Source organism: Papilio machaon, chromosome 23, assembly GCF_912999745.1.
Source record: "Papilio machaon chromosome 23, ilPapMach1.1, whole genome shotgun sequence".
In the NCBI taxonomy this organism is placed as follows: domain Eukaryota; kingdom Metazoa; phylum Arthropoda; class Insecta; order Lepidoptera; family Papilionidae; genus Papilio; species Papilio machaon.
Window position 1 is genome coordinate 6054376 of NC_060008.1, and position 18719 is coordinate 6073094.

The window sequence follows — 18719 nt, forward strand, 5'->3', positions numbered from 1 at the left end:
GCTGTCCAGCGCCTCAGTGAGGAACATTGTCAGCCGCGCCTCAGTGAGGCACATTGTCGGCCGCGCCTCAGTGAGGCACATTGTCGGCCGCGCCTCAGTGAGGAACATTGTCAGCCGCGCCTCAGTGAGGCACATTGTCGGCCGCGCCTCAGTGAGGCACATTGTCGGCCGCGCCTCAGTGAGGCACATTGTCAGCCGCGCCTCAGTGAGGCACATTGTCAGCCGCGCCTCAGTGAGGAACATTGTTGGCCGCGCCTCAGTGAGGCACATTGTCGGCCGCGCCTCAGTGAGGCACATTGTCGGCCGCCTTCTCTACTGCTCAGCGCGGGCTGTACGCAGGAGCATGAGTTTTGTAATGTTTATACTGAATAATATTATTATATTTATATTTTACATAATTATAACCATGGGTTTTATTTTCTTTTCCTTATCCTTAACTATATCTAAACGTTGAAAAGCATTCATATATCTTAAAAATTTAACACAATTGCCTTTGAAATCTTTAAGATCGCTGCCAAAATGTTTAATATGACGCAAAATATAAAAAAAAATACGCAATTAAAACATTTTATACATTTTGCGATCTGAAAAACATTTTCCAAGTTGACGAAGTATCTGGCACAGCTAGTCTTACTAATATTATAAATACGAATGTTTAGATGAATGTATGTTTGTGTGAAGGAACGGTACGGTACGGAAATTTGTCACAGATGTAGAACATAGTCTGGCAGAACACACAGGCTACTTATTACGTTTTATAATTCCGCGCGGACGGAGTCGCGGGCGACAACTTGTATCAAATAAAACTAACAATGAATACAAATCACTTTATTACTTTCATTTACCTAGTAAAAACAAATAAATAATAATAATAATATGTTCTCCCAACATCGTCCTCCCGCTCAGGTGACCTCCACCTTCTCGCGCACCTTGCGCAGGATGCTCTGCAACTCGGAGGCCGACGTCGTCTTGTACTGCAAACAGTCAAATTAACTGCTTTATTCTGGACACACTCTCTGTACGTCTTAGCACTTGAAGAAATCACACGACAATGACGTGGTGTATATAACGTGTATGTAGGTACTTATATATATATTTAACAAGTAATTTTTATCGTAGAATTTGTCTGCCGTGACACTTTTATATACCAACATCATACTAATATTATGAATGTTTGTGTGGATGTTTTCTTAGCTGGTAGCTCCAAAACGGCTAAATGGACCTAGATGTATTTTGGCATTGGACACTTACTAAATTATTTTTTATTTGCTCGCACGAAGTCGCCGGTAAAAGCTAGTTACTATAAAATGTTAGGACACTGCATCCAGAACCTGTTATTTTGAAAATGTCTAAAAAGACACGCGCTTGTTGACAAGCAACTACCCGACTTCTACCAATTAATATTGAATGTAGCGACTGTCGGGTGGCGACAGTCTCCAATCGCGGAGAGGGAGAGAGAGGCGACTCACCCCGGAGACGTTCCTCTGCACGAGCACCTGGCTGTAGAGACGCTTGCCCTCGTCGTGGCCGAGCGCGCGCTCCAGCTGCGCGCGGCTCAGCGCGAACAGCTGGTGGCCGGGAACACGGAGCTGGCGCTGCGCCGCCGCGCTGAACCCCTTCGCCTCCAGCCACGCCACCACCTCGTCCGGGTTCGATTTCTGACATACGGACACATATTGTATACAATTGAATGCAATGTTTAAACATTTGCCGTTTGCGGGGCTCGTACGGAGAGCCAGCAACGCCGTCGGCTCACCTGGTGAATGAAGATGTCGGGCGTCTTCTTGAAGTCGAGGCGGCGCTGCTGGATCTGCGGCAGCACCACCTTCAGCTCGTCCGCCAGCTCGCTGCCCGTCGACCGGCTCGCTGCGGACACAAGCACACACACACACATCGTCAGCGTCTGAAGTGCACCTCACTGTACACGACACGAGTACGACTGCGACATCGCCACAGCTCGCCGCGCCGCATGCGCTTTCAACCTCAGGGTCGTTGTCGCTATCAGATGTTGCGTATCTCAACTAAAAAAGTGATTCCAAAAATTCTTCGGTTAGTTTGCTTTTACTTAGTTATGTGGTAAAATGCTCTCCAACGCTTACATTTGATGGTGTCAGTTTTGTTGACGGAGGGGGGTGCGGGGGGTGCGGGCGGCTGCGGCGGCGGCGGCGGCGGCTGCGCGGGCGCCGGCGGCAGTGGCGGCGGCGGGGGCGGGGCGGGGCTCTCTGTACACGCAACACGCCCTTGTACTACACAATCCGACCTAAATGCTAGGTATCCAAAAAAATTGTTCCTCAATGTCTGACTTATTGTTCGCCTACAGTTAACTTGTTTAATTCCTATTACTATATCTAAGTGTGTCAAATTCGTGCAGATGTCAATTGCTCGCATGCACTTTTTACTTGTGATTAAATTGTTTCGTCAAATGTACATTATTGAGGCTAATACAGTACTTTGTTCTACAATCTTTATATTAATAATAATTATTATTGAAAACACCACTTTTAGAATTGATATAGTTTAATGCACTCACAAAAAAGGTTAAAAAAGGTGTACATAATAAAAACTAGATGCAACAAAACTTACCGTAACACACAAGCAAACACACAGAGCAATGCAACAGAACAGTAGCACAAGTTGCGGCGCGCCGCACACACAGACACCCGCGAGACAACCACTAACCGTTGATTTCTGGGACCAAAGTCTATATAAAAAATATCGTCATCCCTGTCATTGTTTTTGACAAAATGGAGACGATATGTTTTTAAACGGAGATTTTTGGTCTCAGAAAACCCGTTGTATGTTAACTACTTATGTTAAGGACAACACAACAACACACAAATTGCATTGAAAACAATTACTCAATTGAGTGAAAAAAAAATTAAGACAAATTTACCTAGTTTTAGCGATAAGGAGAAGCACTTGAAAGGAGTTCTTGAAACAACGAAAGTGTTATGAAGGATTTAATGTATAAAAATGTAAAATACACAAACAGAAAGATCGCGGTTGACGAGACGTCCGCGCCGGGCTCGCGGGCTAGCGGGCTAGCGGGCTAGCGGGCTAGCGGGCTAGCGGGCTAGCGGGCCCGCGGGCTAGCGGGCTAGCGGGCCCGCGGGCTAGCGGGCTAGCGGGCTCGCGGGCGAGGCCGGCGCGGAGTCCACTCCGCAGTCACACACTATATATTAACATTTTGTTTTATATCTAAGTCGCTTTACAACGAGTACGGTTTAATATTATAATAATTTAAATAGCAGTAAATATTTTCTTATAGACTCTGCGGACACAAAACAAGTAAGTAGGTACATTTGACAATTTACAAAGAAGGGAAAGTTCAATATTACATTTAGCCCACACGTAATTCAACATAATCTAGCAACAAAATTACATAATTTATAAATAATTATATCTTTGTATGTGAGCATATTTTGAAAGTGACTGACTTGAATAACATTATATGTGTATTATGCACGCGCCTGCAATGCGTTAATACCTTTAAATTAAGAGTAACCACATACAATGTATCACTGCTTGTTTACAGGAAACAAAATTAATTTGATTTTATCGACGATGCGTTAAAATATTTCGCTCCGCGGTCATAAGACGCGCTGATGAAAACGCGACACAATTTTGATTAAAAGTGAGTGAAAATGATGTCACAGTGCCTAGCACGAAAAGCGAGAAAATAGTCGTAAAATCATCGACAAAATTTGTCTTAGACTTGTATAGCGCCCTTGTATTACGCCATATTATTATATGGCGTAATCTCATTTTATCGATGACGTTACGAAAACGCGTATCGCAATTCCGATAGATCTTCAGAACTGTTTTTTGTAATAAATAGCGCACGAGGCCCGCGCGGAGACAGCCGAGTGAAGCGCACCTCAAACAACAGTGAAACAGCAACACTAGCGCCGCGGCGGCAGGGACACGCAACATCACTGCGCACACGCTCACACACAAACACACACACACACACAGCGCGAGACCCGATACTTCTTATTATCATATTATGTTAAGTACATACATGTATATATTATCTATTTATGTTGTATGACAAATATCCTCCAAAATGCGACCGAGTGCACCCCGGTACAGCCCGCTGTGGGAGGTCACCGGAGCTATGGGAGGTGGGGTTTTGTAACTAATTTAAGTGAAATCTTCGACGCACGTCCATTCAATCATCATATTGTGATGGACGCCGCGCAATGAGCGGCACCATAACAAATTTATTGACTTCATATTCTATTTGATTATTACGATCATGATGTCGAAGGAATTATTGTTATTTAGGACAAGGCGGTCTGAGGGAGGGACAGTGGACGGAGGGCGCGCGGGTCTCGGCCGCCGCTAGAAGTATCGGAACTCGCCCTTCTTGCCGAGGCGCTCGCGGCGCACCCAGTCGGCGCCCTGACCGCCTGGCCCGCCCGCTGCACCGCCCGCTCCACCGCCCGCTGCCCTACCCGGCGCGCCCGTCGGGCTGCTGCCGCCTGACCCGCGCCCGCCTCCCTCCTGCAACCAGATTTACATATTGTTATTCTTGTCGATGAGTTATTTAGTGTCGGCAATGAAGTGAACCGAATAAATGGAAGCATAAACGCACGGGACGGTGGCGTAAAATAGAAAAATAAGTTTTGATTGTTACAAACGTTAAAGGGAAACTAATTTTCACCAAAGTGGAGTCCATTCAGCTTTAATCAAGAAGTCGATGCATTCTTGATCGTTGATTTTAAGTGAAACCAGAAAAAAGCAAGAAATTTGTGGCACGTTTACAAGTAATGTACCGGGTAACGAGCAAGGTACACAGGCACCTGGTACATGGTGTATATGGGGTTGGGGTAGAGGTGCGGGGGGCTGCGCGCGGGCTGCGGGGAGCCGGGCGGGGAGAAGGCGGGCGCCACGATTGTGTGCGGCACGTGCGCCGACACGCCGCGCCGGTTGCGCGCGCGCCACCACTTGCGCGAGTCGTCCAGCACCTGCAACACGCACGCGCACGAGCTCGCTTACATACCACGCCGCTCTATACCATTGGAACTTACACAAATGTTAAGCTGACGCTGCACAGCACCTATTGCGCTTATTTTCACAAGAATATTTCAAATCAACAGTGGACCGCAATCCGCAGCAACGAGAGTTGCCTCTCGAGTGGTGCTAAACCGCGACCTCGCGCAGACAACAATGAGGCGGTCGGGAGAGCGATGACTTCACGCTCGCACCTACCTCCAGGTACTCGCCGCGCACCACGGACAGCTCCTTGTCGTTGTTGGCGGTACGAGGGTAGGTGACGCGCACTACGCGTCCGCCGCGCGCCGCCACGCCCCGCGCCCACGCCTCGCCCAGATCGTCTGCAACGGCCACATCACATCACCACCGCATCACAATACAGACAAAATATCTCGCCATCAGTTAAATTAATCTTCTAGCCTCATAATGTGCATCTGCCGAGGTGATTGTTACCAACTGGATAGTAATAGTGTTTTCGATAGGTCATTAAGAACTCTGCCATTCCAGGAGGATGAAGCGACCTAGATTTCCTACTTCAGCGACGCGAAGAAAGAAGGTCTCACCATCGTCCCTGTCTGGGCCGCGGTAGGGTACGCCGCGGTCGGGAGCGCTACGATCGGGCGACGACGCCGCCGAGCCGGAGTCCTCGCGCGCACGCGACCGCGTGTTCCTGTAATGAGACAAATTTCATATGAACCGCTTCGGAATAATGTTCGGCACGGCACAGGCTAAGGCTCACAGCAAGTACCGAGTTCCGAATTCGAAACAGCGCAGGGACACGTACCTCGGGTAGGAGCCGTACTGCTCGGAGTAGAGGTCTGGCTCGTCGCGTTCGTACCCATACCCCTCTGCCCCTTCGCCCCGCGCCGCGCTCTCGCCCCGCGCCTCACCCCGCACCTCCTCCCGCAGCTCCCCGCGCGATGATTCGCGTCGCGGCGACGCCCTTCGGGACACGCATGTCAACGACACAAGACGTCACAACACGACACGACACACAAACACGTGGACATCTGGCAGTCGAGCTCTCACCTGCGCAATGGCTGGTCGTCCACCTGGTAGTCCGGGGACCAGCCGTCCATGAACACCGGCTGGTATGGAGGGATCGCGGTCTTCCATTGTTCTCTGCAAGCAAAAGTCATTAATGAACATAGCTTCTGTGTTGCAACAACCCCGCACGCCCCTCGATACTTCATCCTTTCCCCTTTCTGAAATGTTTTCTATTGCTTTAAACCTTCTACTTTGTTACAATTTTATTATTGTACTCGGATATCGAAATCCGGCTATAACATGTTATCATTATCAAGAATTTCGTAATTACAGGCCGAGTAACAATCGCAAATATCTCTCTTATCTACGAAATTATCTCGTTGTTTGACAACGTTGGCGGAATGGAATAGAAACAGACTAACCGAATAAAAGTATCTATCATCGTTTAAGTCGTAGTACCTATCGACGCCGCCGAAGACAAGTTCTCGTAGTTTACTGCGCTAGTAAAGCAACCGGCGTTTAATTACCTCGGCACGAGCCATGCGTCGCCCAGCGAGTGCCAGAGTTCGGTCTCCTTGCTGGTGACACAGTTGGCGAGCAAGTTCAGCGCGTCGCGCGTCAGCAGCGGCTGCACGACGCGCGCCGCCAGCCGACCATCTGCCGCGTCCTGCGCCGCGTCCACGATTAGCGCCAGCGGCGTGAAAAGAAAGTGTACCAACTCCGGTGCGTTCGGGTCGTGGATGTGTGCGCGCAGCCGCGCTAGTAGATTGAACGACAGCTTGAACTTCTGCAGCACGTCGACGAAGTCCCGCTCGGGCGGCGGACGTGTGCGAAGCGCCAACATTCCGTCGCCAGCGCGCCGCGCGCCCCGCCCGCCGCGCCGCCTCCGCTCCAGCTCACGCGACGCCGCAGCCGCGTGCTGTAGCCGCGCTATGAACTTCTCGATATCGTCGAAGCACCGATTGAGTATTGCAATGTCCTGCTCGTACAGCCGCTCCGAACCCGTTGACGACGCGTCATCGCGTTCACCGCCCGAGCCCGCGCGCTCGCCGCGTTCGCGCCCCAGCTGCGCCGCCATTTGCTGTGGACGTGAGCACAGAGAATCAGGACTAGAGCGCCGGGCGAAAGCTAGTAATAAAATATCTGTATTCTTCGCCTAGGCTAATATTAAGAATGAATAACTGACACCCGCGATTCCGTCCGCACAAAATTTAAAAAAAAAAACATAATAAGTAGCCTATGTGTTCCTCCAGACTATGACGTACATCTATGCCGACTTTCATCGAGATACATCCATCCATCTAAACATTCGCATTTATAATATTAGTAAGATTGGATTGGAAGACGGGAGGATGGCTACAGTTAATACTCTTGTTTATCGCGGGCTCCATTGAAACTCGCAGATAAGCAATGAGATAAGTGGCCGGTTGCGATAGCGGGGCACTTACTTCTAGAACTGGAGCGATATGTCGATGTCGCTCGAGTCACGTCCCCCTCATTGGAGCATTTACCTTTCCACTTCTCATTAATAACGAGTCACGCAGAAATTACGTTTGACGGTGGTAGATCCCGCGACAATAATATTTGTTGGGTGCACGAATGGAATTTTAGTCCTCGTTCTCTTTCCATTCTTTTCTTATAAGGAAATGATAGGGAGGGGAATGAGCATGGGTATGATGTGTGGTGGCGGAAGAGGGAACGCATAAGAAGGGAATATATCCTCTTCCTGTGCATTCGCTTCTCCATTGAGTAAAATTAGGCAACGCATCTGCAATTGCAGATGTCAATGTGCAGCGGCCGCTTCGCTTTTTCAGGGTATTCAGGTGGCCGCTTGCCCTTTTGTAATTTTCTGACATGAAAAATAGCTATATTTTAAATTATGGCTTTTGATCTCAACGTAACATATGCCCCCATTTTAATCATTAACCTTTAGATAAAAATGAGTACATAACATTACTACAAGTTCTCACCTGTCGGCGCGGGCGCTCCATCTCGTTTTCTCTCTCCCTCTCTCGCTCCCGCTCGATGATGAAGTCCCGTCCGGACTCCCCCGCAGCGCCGCCCACGCCCCTGCACACAACAACGTCACTCGTTGACGGCACAACACAACAACTACATCCCAGTTAACTTATCACGTTAGACATCAACACTGAAGCGAGGAAGCGGGACAAAACTTCAAAAGCTAATTCCCAAGGTCAGCAAAATTGTAAAGGGTTCTTGTTATTGCGCACTCATATAATACTAACAAATTCCTAACTTTTACTTTTCTTTGTCTAGCTTCTTTAATAAAAAGTAAATCCATTTTTCTTTCATAATAGCCTATTACTGGTCCCTTAGAGGGGAAGTGTGTAGATATGGTCGCACCGGTGGCGCCAGGAGTATGCGGACACGGGCAGAGGCACCGTGGGCGGGAGGCGGTACGAGCGCATGCTGCCGGCGACTGCGCGGTCTGTGCAGTCTGTGCGGTCTAGCCGGCACATCTCATCGCCGTCGCGGGTACAAAAGATATCGCCATGATAACACCTCTCAACAGATCGCCGTCCGATAACTCCGCGATCTTATTTAACTATATAATACATATTTTTTTACTACAACTTAATCGCGGCCGCTGTGTCTGTGGCCGGGGCGAGGGAGGGGAGAGATAAGGTGGAGTTTTGCACTGACTTGAGCGCGTTGAGCTCCTCGACGAGAGCGTGCGCGGGCACGTCGTGGCACTGAAAGATGTGCAGCTCGCGGCGCGCGTCCGGCGCGTCTGGTGCGCCCGCCACGAAGGCCAGCACGTTGTTGTACAGCTCGCCCGGCTCAGGCGACGTGAACGCCGTTGGCGAGTGCACATGCGACGCCGGGAAGCGCTCCATTATGCTCTGTACCCAAACATACACGAAACATCAGTATTTTAATAAAAAAATTAACTTTATTTTAGCAAGAAGATAAGTTCGAACAGCTGTTTTCAGTAGAGTGCTTAAACAGCAGTTTGTCTTCGATTGGAGGAATTATTATGTCGATTTGTAGAGAAACTTAGATATATTGAAAGTATCATACATACCCCAGTCTCATAGTCCATGACCAGCACCCACTGGTCCTCCAGGCACAGTTGCATTTTTTGACTCCATATTCCTGAAGACATGTCATAAAACACAGATTAGTCATGAGGACAGTTGCGTCCCGTCAATGCTTAGTCACCTGTTTATCAATTATTGACAGCTACGACTACGCGTTATTAAGTATAGACACAAAGAAATGACTGTGTTAGGTATTCATTATTCAATAACAGATATAAATTTTCGCGTCAAACTGCTGTAGTTATAATAAGCTAATTGTTGTGATTACGTCGGATACGTGCTGCTAAGACCAGCCGCTTTTGTCTGTAACACGAAGATGTTCGGTGAGTTGACGGTGATATGACCAGTGAATATGGTGTATGAATCCCTGAGAGGGCCCAGACTCCCCCCCCCCTGGCACTCGCTGTTACCATTGAGTAAGAGGAGGATATCATATCGTCTATGGTAGCAAGAACTGTGTTGCGGTGAGAGGAGGTGAGGTGGGGGATCTTACCGTTGGTCTTCTCAAGCTGCAGCAGCCGACGCATGCCGTCCGCCGGGTACACAATGCCGGTCTCGCGCGTCACCGTGAACGTGGCTAGGTGCTCCAGCACGTACACTCGGAGTCCCGCCAGCTGTTCGAACTGCTCGAGCGCACGTTGAGTGTCCCCCATGCCCCCGCCCCCGCCACCGGCCCCGCCCCCGCCCCCGCCCCCGCGCATCGCCATCCTTCGAGCCCTCACGCAAAGTGGCCACACATCCCCGTGGCACTGATACTCGGTTGCTCTCGGTTGCAGTCACTAAATATCTATAAAAAATACATATATCTAAGTAAATAGTTAGCCGAATTAAAAAGATTAAACATAATGAATGATGTTTTAACATTATAATAGGAAAGGGAAATGTTTCCTTTATTTACTGAATAGTACCTATAGGCGAGAATCCGCCTCTGTCCATTTATTTAGAGTAGACAACGAATGTAATGTATGTTGTTACAGATGTCTACGGGTAGCGGTCACTTTTTTTTTATATACATATATCATAAGGTGGCAAATGAGTGCGCAGCCATCTGAATTCGCAGAAATATCGAAGCGGCCGCTTGTTCATTTGTTACCTTATAATATAAAAAAACTGAATATTTATTTAGCCTATGCATTCCCTCCTCCGTCAAATCCACTTTCACTGCCCATCCTTTCCTTATAAGAAAAGGGTGAGAAGGGCAAGAGGACTAAAATTAGGCCTCGGGCACCACACTCATCAGAGGAAACGCGGAATTGTTTCCACTTCACGCCGGTGTTCTGTGTGGTCTCGGTATTACAACGGGCGAGCCGGCCCATTCGTACAACAGATGTTGTTGTTGCTGACGTCTACCACTGTTAAACTTAGATTAGAGATAAGATGTAAGGACATGTTTGCTCGTTTGCCGGCTTCTGTCAAAAGCCCACTTTGTACAACACGTCTTTATTTATGAATGAACAACGAGCAACAGAAATGAATATCCGAAATTGAATATAGGTTGTTAATGAACGACGCGCCCGCAGCAGTGGGTGGGTGTCTTGCAGTGGGCACCATGGCACGCGCCAGGATTTCGCGATCATCAAATGAAACGATCGATTGGTGTACTTGTAACTTCTGGTCAGTTTCCGGCGCACCAGTATTTACTTTTATACTTTCTTTCAACTTTCGCCCGGCGAGCGCGTTCACTCGTATTGTCAATGATTGCCCTTAAGATCTGTGTCGCGCCAGGTCTCGCACATTTTCATTTCGTTCACGCGCACGGCACCTTGGCCGAACTTAAGTCCGCTTTTCACGACAACAATTCGATAGAAACTAGCGCGATGAGTCGAACTCGGAAGTGGCGTCAGGTGCGCGGGTGCGCGGGTGCGCGGGTGCGCGGGGCAGCGCGTGCGACGCATCGCGAGTGGGTAGCGGCGTCTTCCTCGCACCTCGCGGGCTCTTCTACTCCCGTCTTGTTCGCACTCGTACAGGAATGCAACAGGATATAGTTTTATATTCCAACGGAAGTCGCTCCGTTACTTCGACTCCGACGAGTTTATTAGAATTGTGTGAAGAAATTATCAATCATTCCAAATTACAATGCTTTGCGTGCAGACATTAGTTAGGCCTGGCAAAAATTATATAAAACCTGTTTCTGTTATTTTGGTTTCCCACTCTAGAAGCATTTGTTTTTGTTAGCTGCGGTTTTATTCGTTTCGTTTGTGTGTGCGTGTGTGTGTATGCGCTGCGTGTGTCACGTGGTTATGTCGGAGCGCGCCTACGTGACAGGTCCGTCATCTCGGAAGATCATTGAATTTTTAGTAGTAGTAGTCGATTATGCAAAGTTTATGTAAACCGGTTGCAAGCGCGAAGACTTCTGAAGATATGTATAGGACATGAGCGCGGGCAACACGCGACATATGTTAGGTACATACGTACACTTGCACTCACCGCAACTACCAACTGCTTATAACGAAGTATATTTCATTAATAATTATTTATTTATATGTAAGTAAGTACTTAGCTGTACATATTAAGAAAAGCGGAAAGTCTGTCGTCCAAAAAAAATCATTTCGTACACCTGATGTATTATTTGCTTTGCATATAACAAAAAAAAATTGTCTGCCTCTCTGTCTGACCGCAAGGCTCTCTGTCTGACCGCAAGGCTCTCTGTCTGACCGCAAGGCTCTCTGTCTGACCGCAAGGCTCTCTGTCTGACCGCAAGGCTCTCTGTCTGACCGCAAGGCTCTCTGTCTGACCGCAAGGCTCTCTGTCTGACCGCAAGGCTCTCTGTCTGACCGCAAGGCTCTCTGTCTGACCGCAAGGCTCTCTGTCTGACCGCAAGGCTCTCTGTCTGACCGCAAGGCTCTCTGTCTGACCGCAAGGCTCTCTGTCTGACCGCAAGGCTCTCTGTCTGACCGCAAGGCTCTCTGTCTGACCGCAAGGCTCTCTGTCTGACCGCAAGGCTCTTTTTTTCGTTCATTATTAAATAGAATGTACTACTTCGAATAACGTGTCATTAAGATACTCGATGGCGAGTTAATTCCTGGTGTGGATGTGTGGTGAGTGAGGAGGTTCCCGAATGAAAGTATTTACTAGACCCTCGATAAATGAGGCCTTTGACATGCACAGAGCGCCGTCTCTAGAAATCTCAATCAGTTTAAGTAATTGCAAATAAACTGATGCTGCACTCGCACCGAGAGCACGAAATGGCGGCAACAGAAATAGACACGATAAAATCCGGAAAATTGGTTTGATACTCGCTCGTACCAACTAGATATTTAATATTTAAAATATCCGACATTCCAGCCAACATTACTATGAGAAATTCCCTCGATGACGAAGGTCGTCATTTGAATTTAAACACACATAAAGAGCGATGTTTACGAGTCGGCGGCACTTGCTACGTACATACTGCATAGGCATGACATACTCACCTGTGCGGCGTTGCCGGCTATTGTGTTTGCTCGCGTGTTGTGTGTTGTGTGGCGGACACAGGGCCAACGCGTTATCGTTCACTTTAATTGCTTTATCTTTATGTCCATTATTTGCTAGAAACACTAAAGATAACTGCAGCTCAGCGCTTTGTGTGAGACGTGAATTAGCTCTGTCAATAAAATGTTGACCATGGCGTGGCGCGGTACGGGCGGTACGGGCGGCGACGCCTCATGTCGTACATAGCGAGAGCTCACGGCCGTGTTGTACACTACACAACACAAGTGTAATATGTACTCGAAGGCGATTAGCTAACACCCGCGCATTCCTGCACCGACTCGCGCGTGACGAATTCGCTTGCGAAATGAACAAGTGTGTAATTTATTCAATACACAATTATATGCAATTGTAGCCCTTATTATTATCACGTCGAACCGCTAGTGTCGCGTGAGCGGTTGTAGGTTATTGAAAGTGCATTGTCGAGGTGATGTTAATGAGTGTGCGGGGGGTGGGGGATGGTAGGTCGTCGCAAGATGTCTCACTCGGAGCTGCTAATGAATAGTGTGTCGTGTGACCGTGACACGACGCGGCGGGGCGGGCGCGGGACGAGCGGGGCGCGCGGGGAAACTTGACACACATTCCAATTACGGTCTTACGGTTAAGCAGCAGAGCACCCGCACCGGAGCCGCCGCACTAACAACTTACCTGGGTATATTATAACATTTGAATGTATCAAGATGTCTGTTGCACAGACATTGTCAACTTGTCGACGTATGACGTGTGCTGGCAATGTCTGGCCAACGGAGCAGCCGGCGGCGTCGATACACAGGTCACGTTACTTCGTTTGTACTGTTTGAAGCGGCGTTAGTTAAATACGCTATTTGACTTGATACAAAAATATTTTTAAATTAACTCAACAGAATGTATCGCGCCAAACGGAACAGATCAGAATTAGGACAAATTGAAGCCAATTAGCATTTACGGCTTAAGTCAACGAGCTGAATGGCTTCTTAATCCCTTAGAAATTCATTATTTAAGTCAAGTGTCACACAATACGTGACAAACTCGGAGCTCGGAGGTCGAAACTGTCGACACAACATGTTATCGCCGATTCTATACAGTTTTTTAATTTTCAGATTTGTAGTATTATGGATTTCATTTGTATGTTTAACAACATCATTGTGTAATGTTACAAAAAAATATTGTCTGTGCCCAAGCAGACGTCACTCTTTCACTAATTAGAAAGCGCCCCCACGCCCCCTCACCGATGTCCCACCGTGTGTTTTAATTGTGGTAACCCCCGCACAAACAGAGAGCTGACCATATTATTAGTGTTCTTTAAATTATGTGGCAGACATGACGCTCTTAGCGCATTTATGTCATACATACAGGTAAACCTACGCTAGGACGAGATGGACGGCGACGTTACGCGCAACGATCGTGTCCCACACGCGCCGCTTTCGTGCCGCTGCCGCACAAAATCCGGCCGTCTGTTCACCGTTTTTCTTTTCTATGGTCGGTTCTTATAACCGTTAATACGGCAATTAAGTGCCGGAGATTGTCTTTATGATAAATACGTCCATATTCCTACATTAATAGATAAACTATTAATTTGATGTTATCTTATATTAAAACCGCTCGAGGGTTCTAAGTCGGCCGCTGACATTTTGCACCTTAACAAGCTACTTATATTTAATAACACTGAAATAGTGATGACAGAGTAGTGTATGATGTACATGGAGAGGAGGTGTCAGGGCGCAATACCGACGCCAACGTCGTCGAGAACACGAGTCAAGGAAAACAAACAGATATTGCTACTTTGTATTTTACCGACAAATCATAACTAAATAACAAATAATCGTGTATCGAGTGCGCGGCAACTTCAATGTACTCGACGACCGCTTTGATCTTACCGAATGGAAAATCAGAAGACATTTCACAAAAACAAGCATCGTAATTCCTCAAACAAAATCTTCCCGTAAAAGATTTCAACGCACGCGTCATCTCAACACGCGACGGAGACTCACCGCAGAAAATATATCTAAAAGCCAATGAAACACTTTTTATTAAACTTCGTTCAAATTGAGAGGGAGGATGACAAATTTACACTTTTAGAGGATTAACCTAAAACTCCGGTGCTTATCTTATCACATAAGTTCGGCCTACATGTCGTGCTCCGCGGCAGGAACGGTCATCACGATTGCGACACTTCGCCGGCGCAAAATGACCGACATTTGTAAGTACATATGTACATGTACTCAACTTTGAACCAAACCACAAAAGTAATAAAGCATCATATAGGTTGCTCAGCACCACGTGTAACTACACGTGACTTTTAATTATTTAATGTACATTATTAAATACTAGCTTTTACCCGCGACTCCGTCCGCGCGGAATAAAAAAGAGAAAACGGGGTAAAAATTATCCTATGTCCTATTTCTGGTTCTAAGCTACCTGCCCACCAATTTTCAGTCAAATCGATTCAGCCGTTCTTGAGTTATAAATGGTGTAACTAACACAACTTTCTTTTATATATATAGATATGTTTACTATTTACATATAAACCTAAAACATTGATTTTTATTGATTATTTTGTAATTATAATTTTACTTTAAAAACCTTTAGTTCTGTTAGGGGCGAGTTTTATCAATGTATGATGCAGGCGTGCGCAGGCGCAGGTATCCAAAAGATTGCATCGGACATTCCAAAGTGGTAGTGCGAGTCGCGCGAGAGTGAGATGGCACACACTAGAGAGGGACGCACGACGACGACGTCATCAAGTTATGAAGTAAAGATGGTGGCACGCAGAGTGGCACGCAGAGTGGCACGCAGAGTGGCAGAGCAGAGCGTTAGTTGTGTCTCTGTGTTGGTACGTGCGTGTGCGCTTGTGTGCGGTCAACACGGCTGCCGACAAACTATGCCTTATTTTTTAATAACTTTAAACACAAAGATAGTATGCGCCTTATAAAATAAGTGAATATATAGTATATATAATTAAGTGAATACATAGCGGGGTCGAACCGGGACCTATAAATATGTTCCTGTTAAAGCCGTTTCGAATATAACCGGGAAAATACGCGGCGTTGCGGACAGACACACAGACAGAAATTATAAAAAAATGGTTTTCCATTATAAGCAACGTAAATATATCATGTGTACGTAATTTTTTAAATTATAAATATAGATTGAGGTATGTATATAGCTACAAGTATTACTCGTATGTATTGCAGTAACACGCATATTATTAACGCGTATTAAGATTACTTTTTAAATTAATAACATATATATATATTTGTTTGGATCTCTAAATTAAAAAAAAACATAATTTAGTGTTTACACAATAATCACAATTCAAGCTGTGACTGTGTGAAGCAAACGATGACGTAATGCAGGAAATATGTCCACTGATAGCAGTAATCACAACGCATTTGTGAATCATCTGAATGATATGTCACTTCTGATAATGATTCCTCATTAAGTAAATGCGCATTTTATGAAATAATATTTTAAATACTACCGATTAGTCTCAAACATAAATATTTAATTGCAGTTAACAATCGTGAGCATAGTTTTTTTATCAATAAATATATGTAATACCTACATATATAATACACGTGCAATGACTGCAATATAATAGGATATGTAATGGCGAGGGTACATTATACATACGGAGACTGAACCCTTAAAGAACGTGTACATTTAATAGTTTACATGCAGACATTAGGGATGAAACTATCAAATGGAAATTTTCAAAAACCGTAAGAAATATTTATTAGATTCTTTGCCATAGGTAATACTTCTTTTCTCTAATCTTTGATTTAATTTAACTTTTTTAATTTAAAATAACTTACTTTTACTTTAATTTAAATTTATAAATAATTTTTGATCCTACAGACAAATTACTTTAAATAATTTTGTGGGACTTGATTGTAATCCCAAGTTTAACAACGTATTATTAATAAATAAATAAATAATAACAAATGCTCGTTTCTTTTTCTCTTTTGAGTGTCATCTCCTATAGGAGGTTGTAGACCATCATGGCTACTGAAACTTTTGGCACTACAGCTCTAAATAGAGAACATACGCTCCTGTTATACCACTGGCTCAGATTTTTCAGCCAGGATGTTCAAACGTTCTCTTCCTGGATTCGCTTGCTACGCTACAAACATCAAGTACTAAATCATTGTGCCTATATCATTCACGGGCACCAGCACCGCCATAACCCGCGGCCGCAGGAGGTCGGGCGCCAGAATCCGGGCATCAGGGGCGTTAGCCAATGGACACAATACTTTTACTTCACAGTAACTTCTCGCGAAAAATTGTACTGTCGATAATCGTTACAACTAATGTTTAGGTTCCTGGCGTGCGCCGTCTGTGGCCTGTCACACCTTCCCTGGGACGAAGTGGGCGAGTGAACTAGCCACGACATGCACACACAAACACTTATTACCACACTCAGAATCTTTTAATGATTTCTTAAGATACCTTTGCGCCAATTTATCATATCAAATCCATACTATATTGTTTATAGTATTGCTGTGGTATTGTTTAGTTTAACCAATACTTAAGTAATAAGTAACAAATATGGTCCCTACAATTTCCACGTACGTCGTTTCATCTAGAGAACTTGCTATATGACACGGTCATAGGAAAAACATCTAGATGATAAAGGATTTTATCAGTGAGGTACTCTGTTTTATTGAGAGAATTTCTTTCATAAACTTTAAATGATGTATGTAATTGATGATAACGCTGATGAATTGTCACGCAATTTGAAAGCTGTTATGACCCAGATTCACCTTTGTTCCTGTATAATAATGCCTTGTTGATGGTTTGTTGTAATAAATGTAAACAGTCGTCCGCGACACTCGTTGTGTTAACAGCTCGCCCCCGCCCCGCCCCCGCCCCGCCCGCTGTGGGCTGCGAGCTTCGTGTGTGAATCCAGCTTGAGGCAAACAGGTCCTTTGGGGGCGAAGAATTTATACAAGTAAAATAGTTACGCGACCGGAAGCATCTCTCTTCCTTACTCTTAACTAATTGGGCATACAAACAGAAAAATAAACTTTATAAACTGACATAGAAAATAATTCTATTATGGAAACCAGCGATAGCAAAATTCAATGACTGTGAGATAGTGATTCAATGCCAGAGATGTGGATAACTCCCTCATGAGCCATGACGTGTGCTAGTAGTGTGAGCACGATGGCAATTGAAGCAGTTTCATCGAACTCCTAGCTTGTTGCTTAGAAGCAAGGCCATTATAATATCAATCTGGTGGCAAACAAACAGCTCAGTAGTGTTAAGTGACCTCTTACCCCAGACATCTAGAAGAAGCTAGAGTTGCAAATCTGTTGCCTATCTTTCATGGACATAAATAATGATTTTACTTGCTTTGTCTATCCGTTCCCTTTAACGCAAAATCGTCATCCACTTTCCATTCTTTCCTTATTAGAAAAACGCTCATCTGCCACAAGCAGAATTGCTTGTTACAAGTGTTGTTGAACCGAACGCGACGGCCAATTGTGCACCAACTAATGCCGCTTCAGATTCTACCGCTAATCAATCGTGCCTATCGGATCCCAGGTTTGAAGGAAGCGTCACACTAGGAGCACGTCCAGAAGAAAGTAAGATAAAGATAAGTGAGCAGTATACAAGCGTGCACTGTGCAAAGGTCAACTACTCGCGCCTTCATTAGTATTAGAGAGGTGGAGGCGCCCCCGCGCCTCCTGCGCCCGTGCGCCGACGGCGAACGGAAGTTTATGTGCGCGAGGTTTCCGACCGCCGCTTCCTCTGATCTGCCCGTGGACCTCGTTTATGAGACGACAAAGAGCCACCGCCTCGCCTCACCTCGCTGAACACGCCAAACGAGCGGATCTGTGACCGCCAACCACTGTTATCTCCGCTGTCACATAAGCTTTGACCCCCTTCGCGCACTACACACGTTGAAGGGTTCCGATTCCAACTGTACACCGCGCAATCGCGCGCCGCCTGCTCGCGCGCACCACGACCCTACTTACCTCGGCCGCCTGCAGGTCGACGACACTCCACAGCAAGGATTCTCGCAACACACACCAAACTCACTAATCTTACGATACTTCGCGCCGCGTTGGCGACCCGACGTGCACTGGCCCAGCCGCGCCCCACCGCGCTCCGCTACCCCGCGCCCCGTGCTCCGCGGAGCCTCCACAGGTGAGAAGGGTGCGGGGCAGAGAGGGGGGCGCGACGCCGGTCCGGGGAGGGGGGACCTGATCGCGCGGTGGC

General features: G+C 46.5%; 1 protein-coding gene across 5 annotated transcripts; it reads right to left on the reverse strand.

Moving 5' to 3' along the window:
- Positions 1–813: 813 nt before the first annotated feature.
- On the reverse strand, positions 814–18657 carry LOC106707756 (epidermal growth factor receptor kinase substrate 8). Of its 5 annotated transcripts, none has more exons than XM_045683752.1 (16): positions 18476–18657; positions 9541–9834; positions 9032–9102; positions 8650–8849; positions 7956–8055; positions 6513–7066; positions 6028–6120; positions 5783–5941; positions 5562–5668; positions 5215–5339; positions 4806–4970; positions 4458–4506; positions 2100–2222; positions 1757–1866; positions 1470–1658; positions 814–974 (listed from the first exon to the last, which is right to left on the reverse strand). In XM_045683752.1, exons 2-16 carry the CDS (start codon positions 9752–9754, stop codon positions 903–905), a joined length of 2331 nt encoding a protein of 776 aa, XP_045539708.1. In that variant the 5' UTR covers positions 9755–9834; positions 18476–18657; the 3' UTR covers positions 814–902. The 5 variants fall into 5 exon arrangements, with proteins under 5 accessions (XP_045539708.1, XP_045539712.1, XP_045539711.1 ...); XM_045683756.1 differs by lacking the exon at positions 18476–18657 and adding an exon at positions 18306–18469; XM_045683755.1 differs by lacking the exon at positions 18476–18657 and adding an exon at positions 12461–14511.
- Positions 18658–18719: the final 62 nt, after the last annotated feature.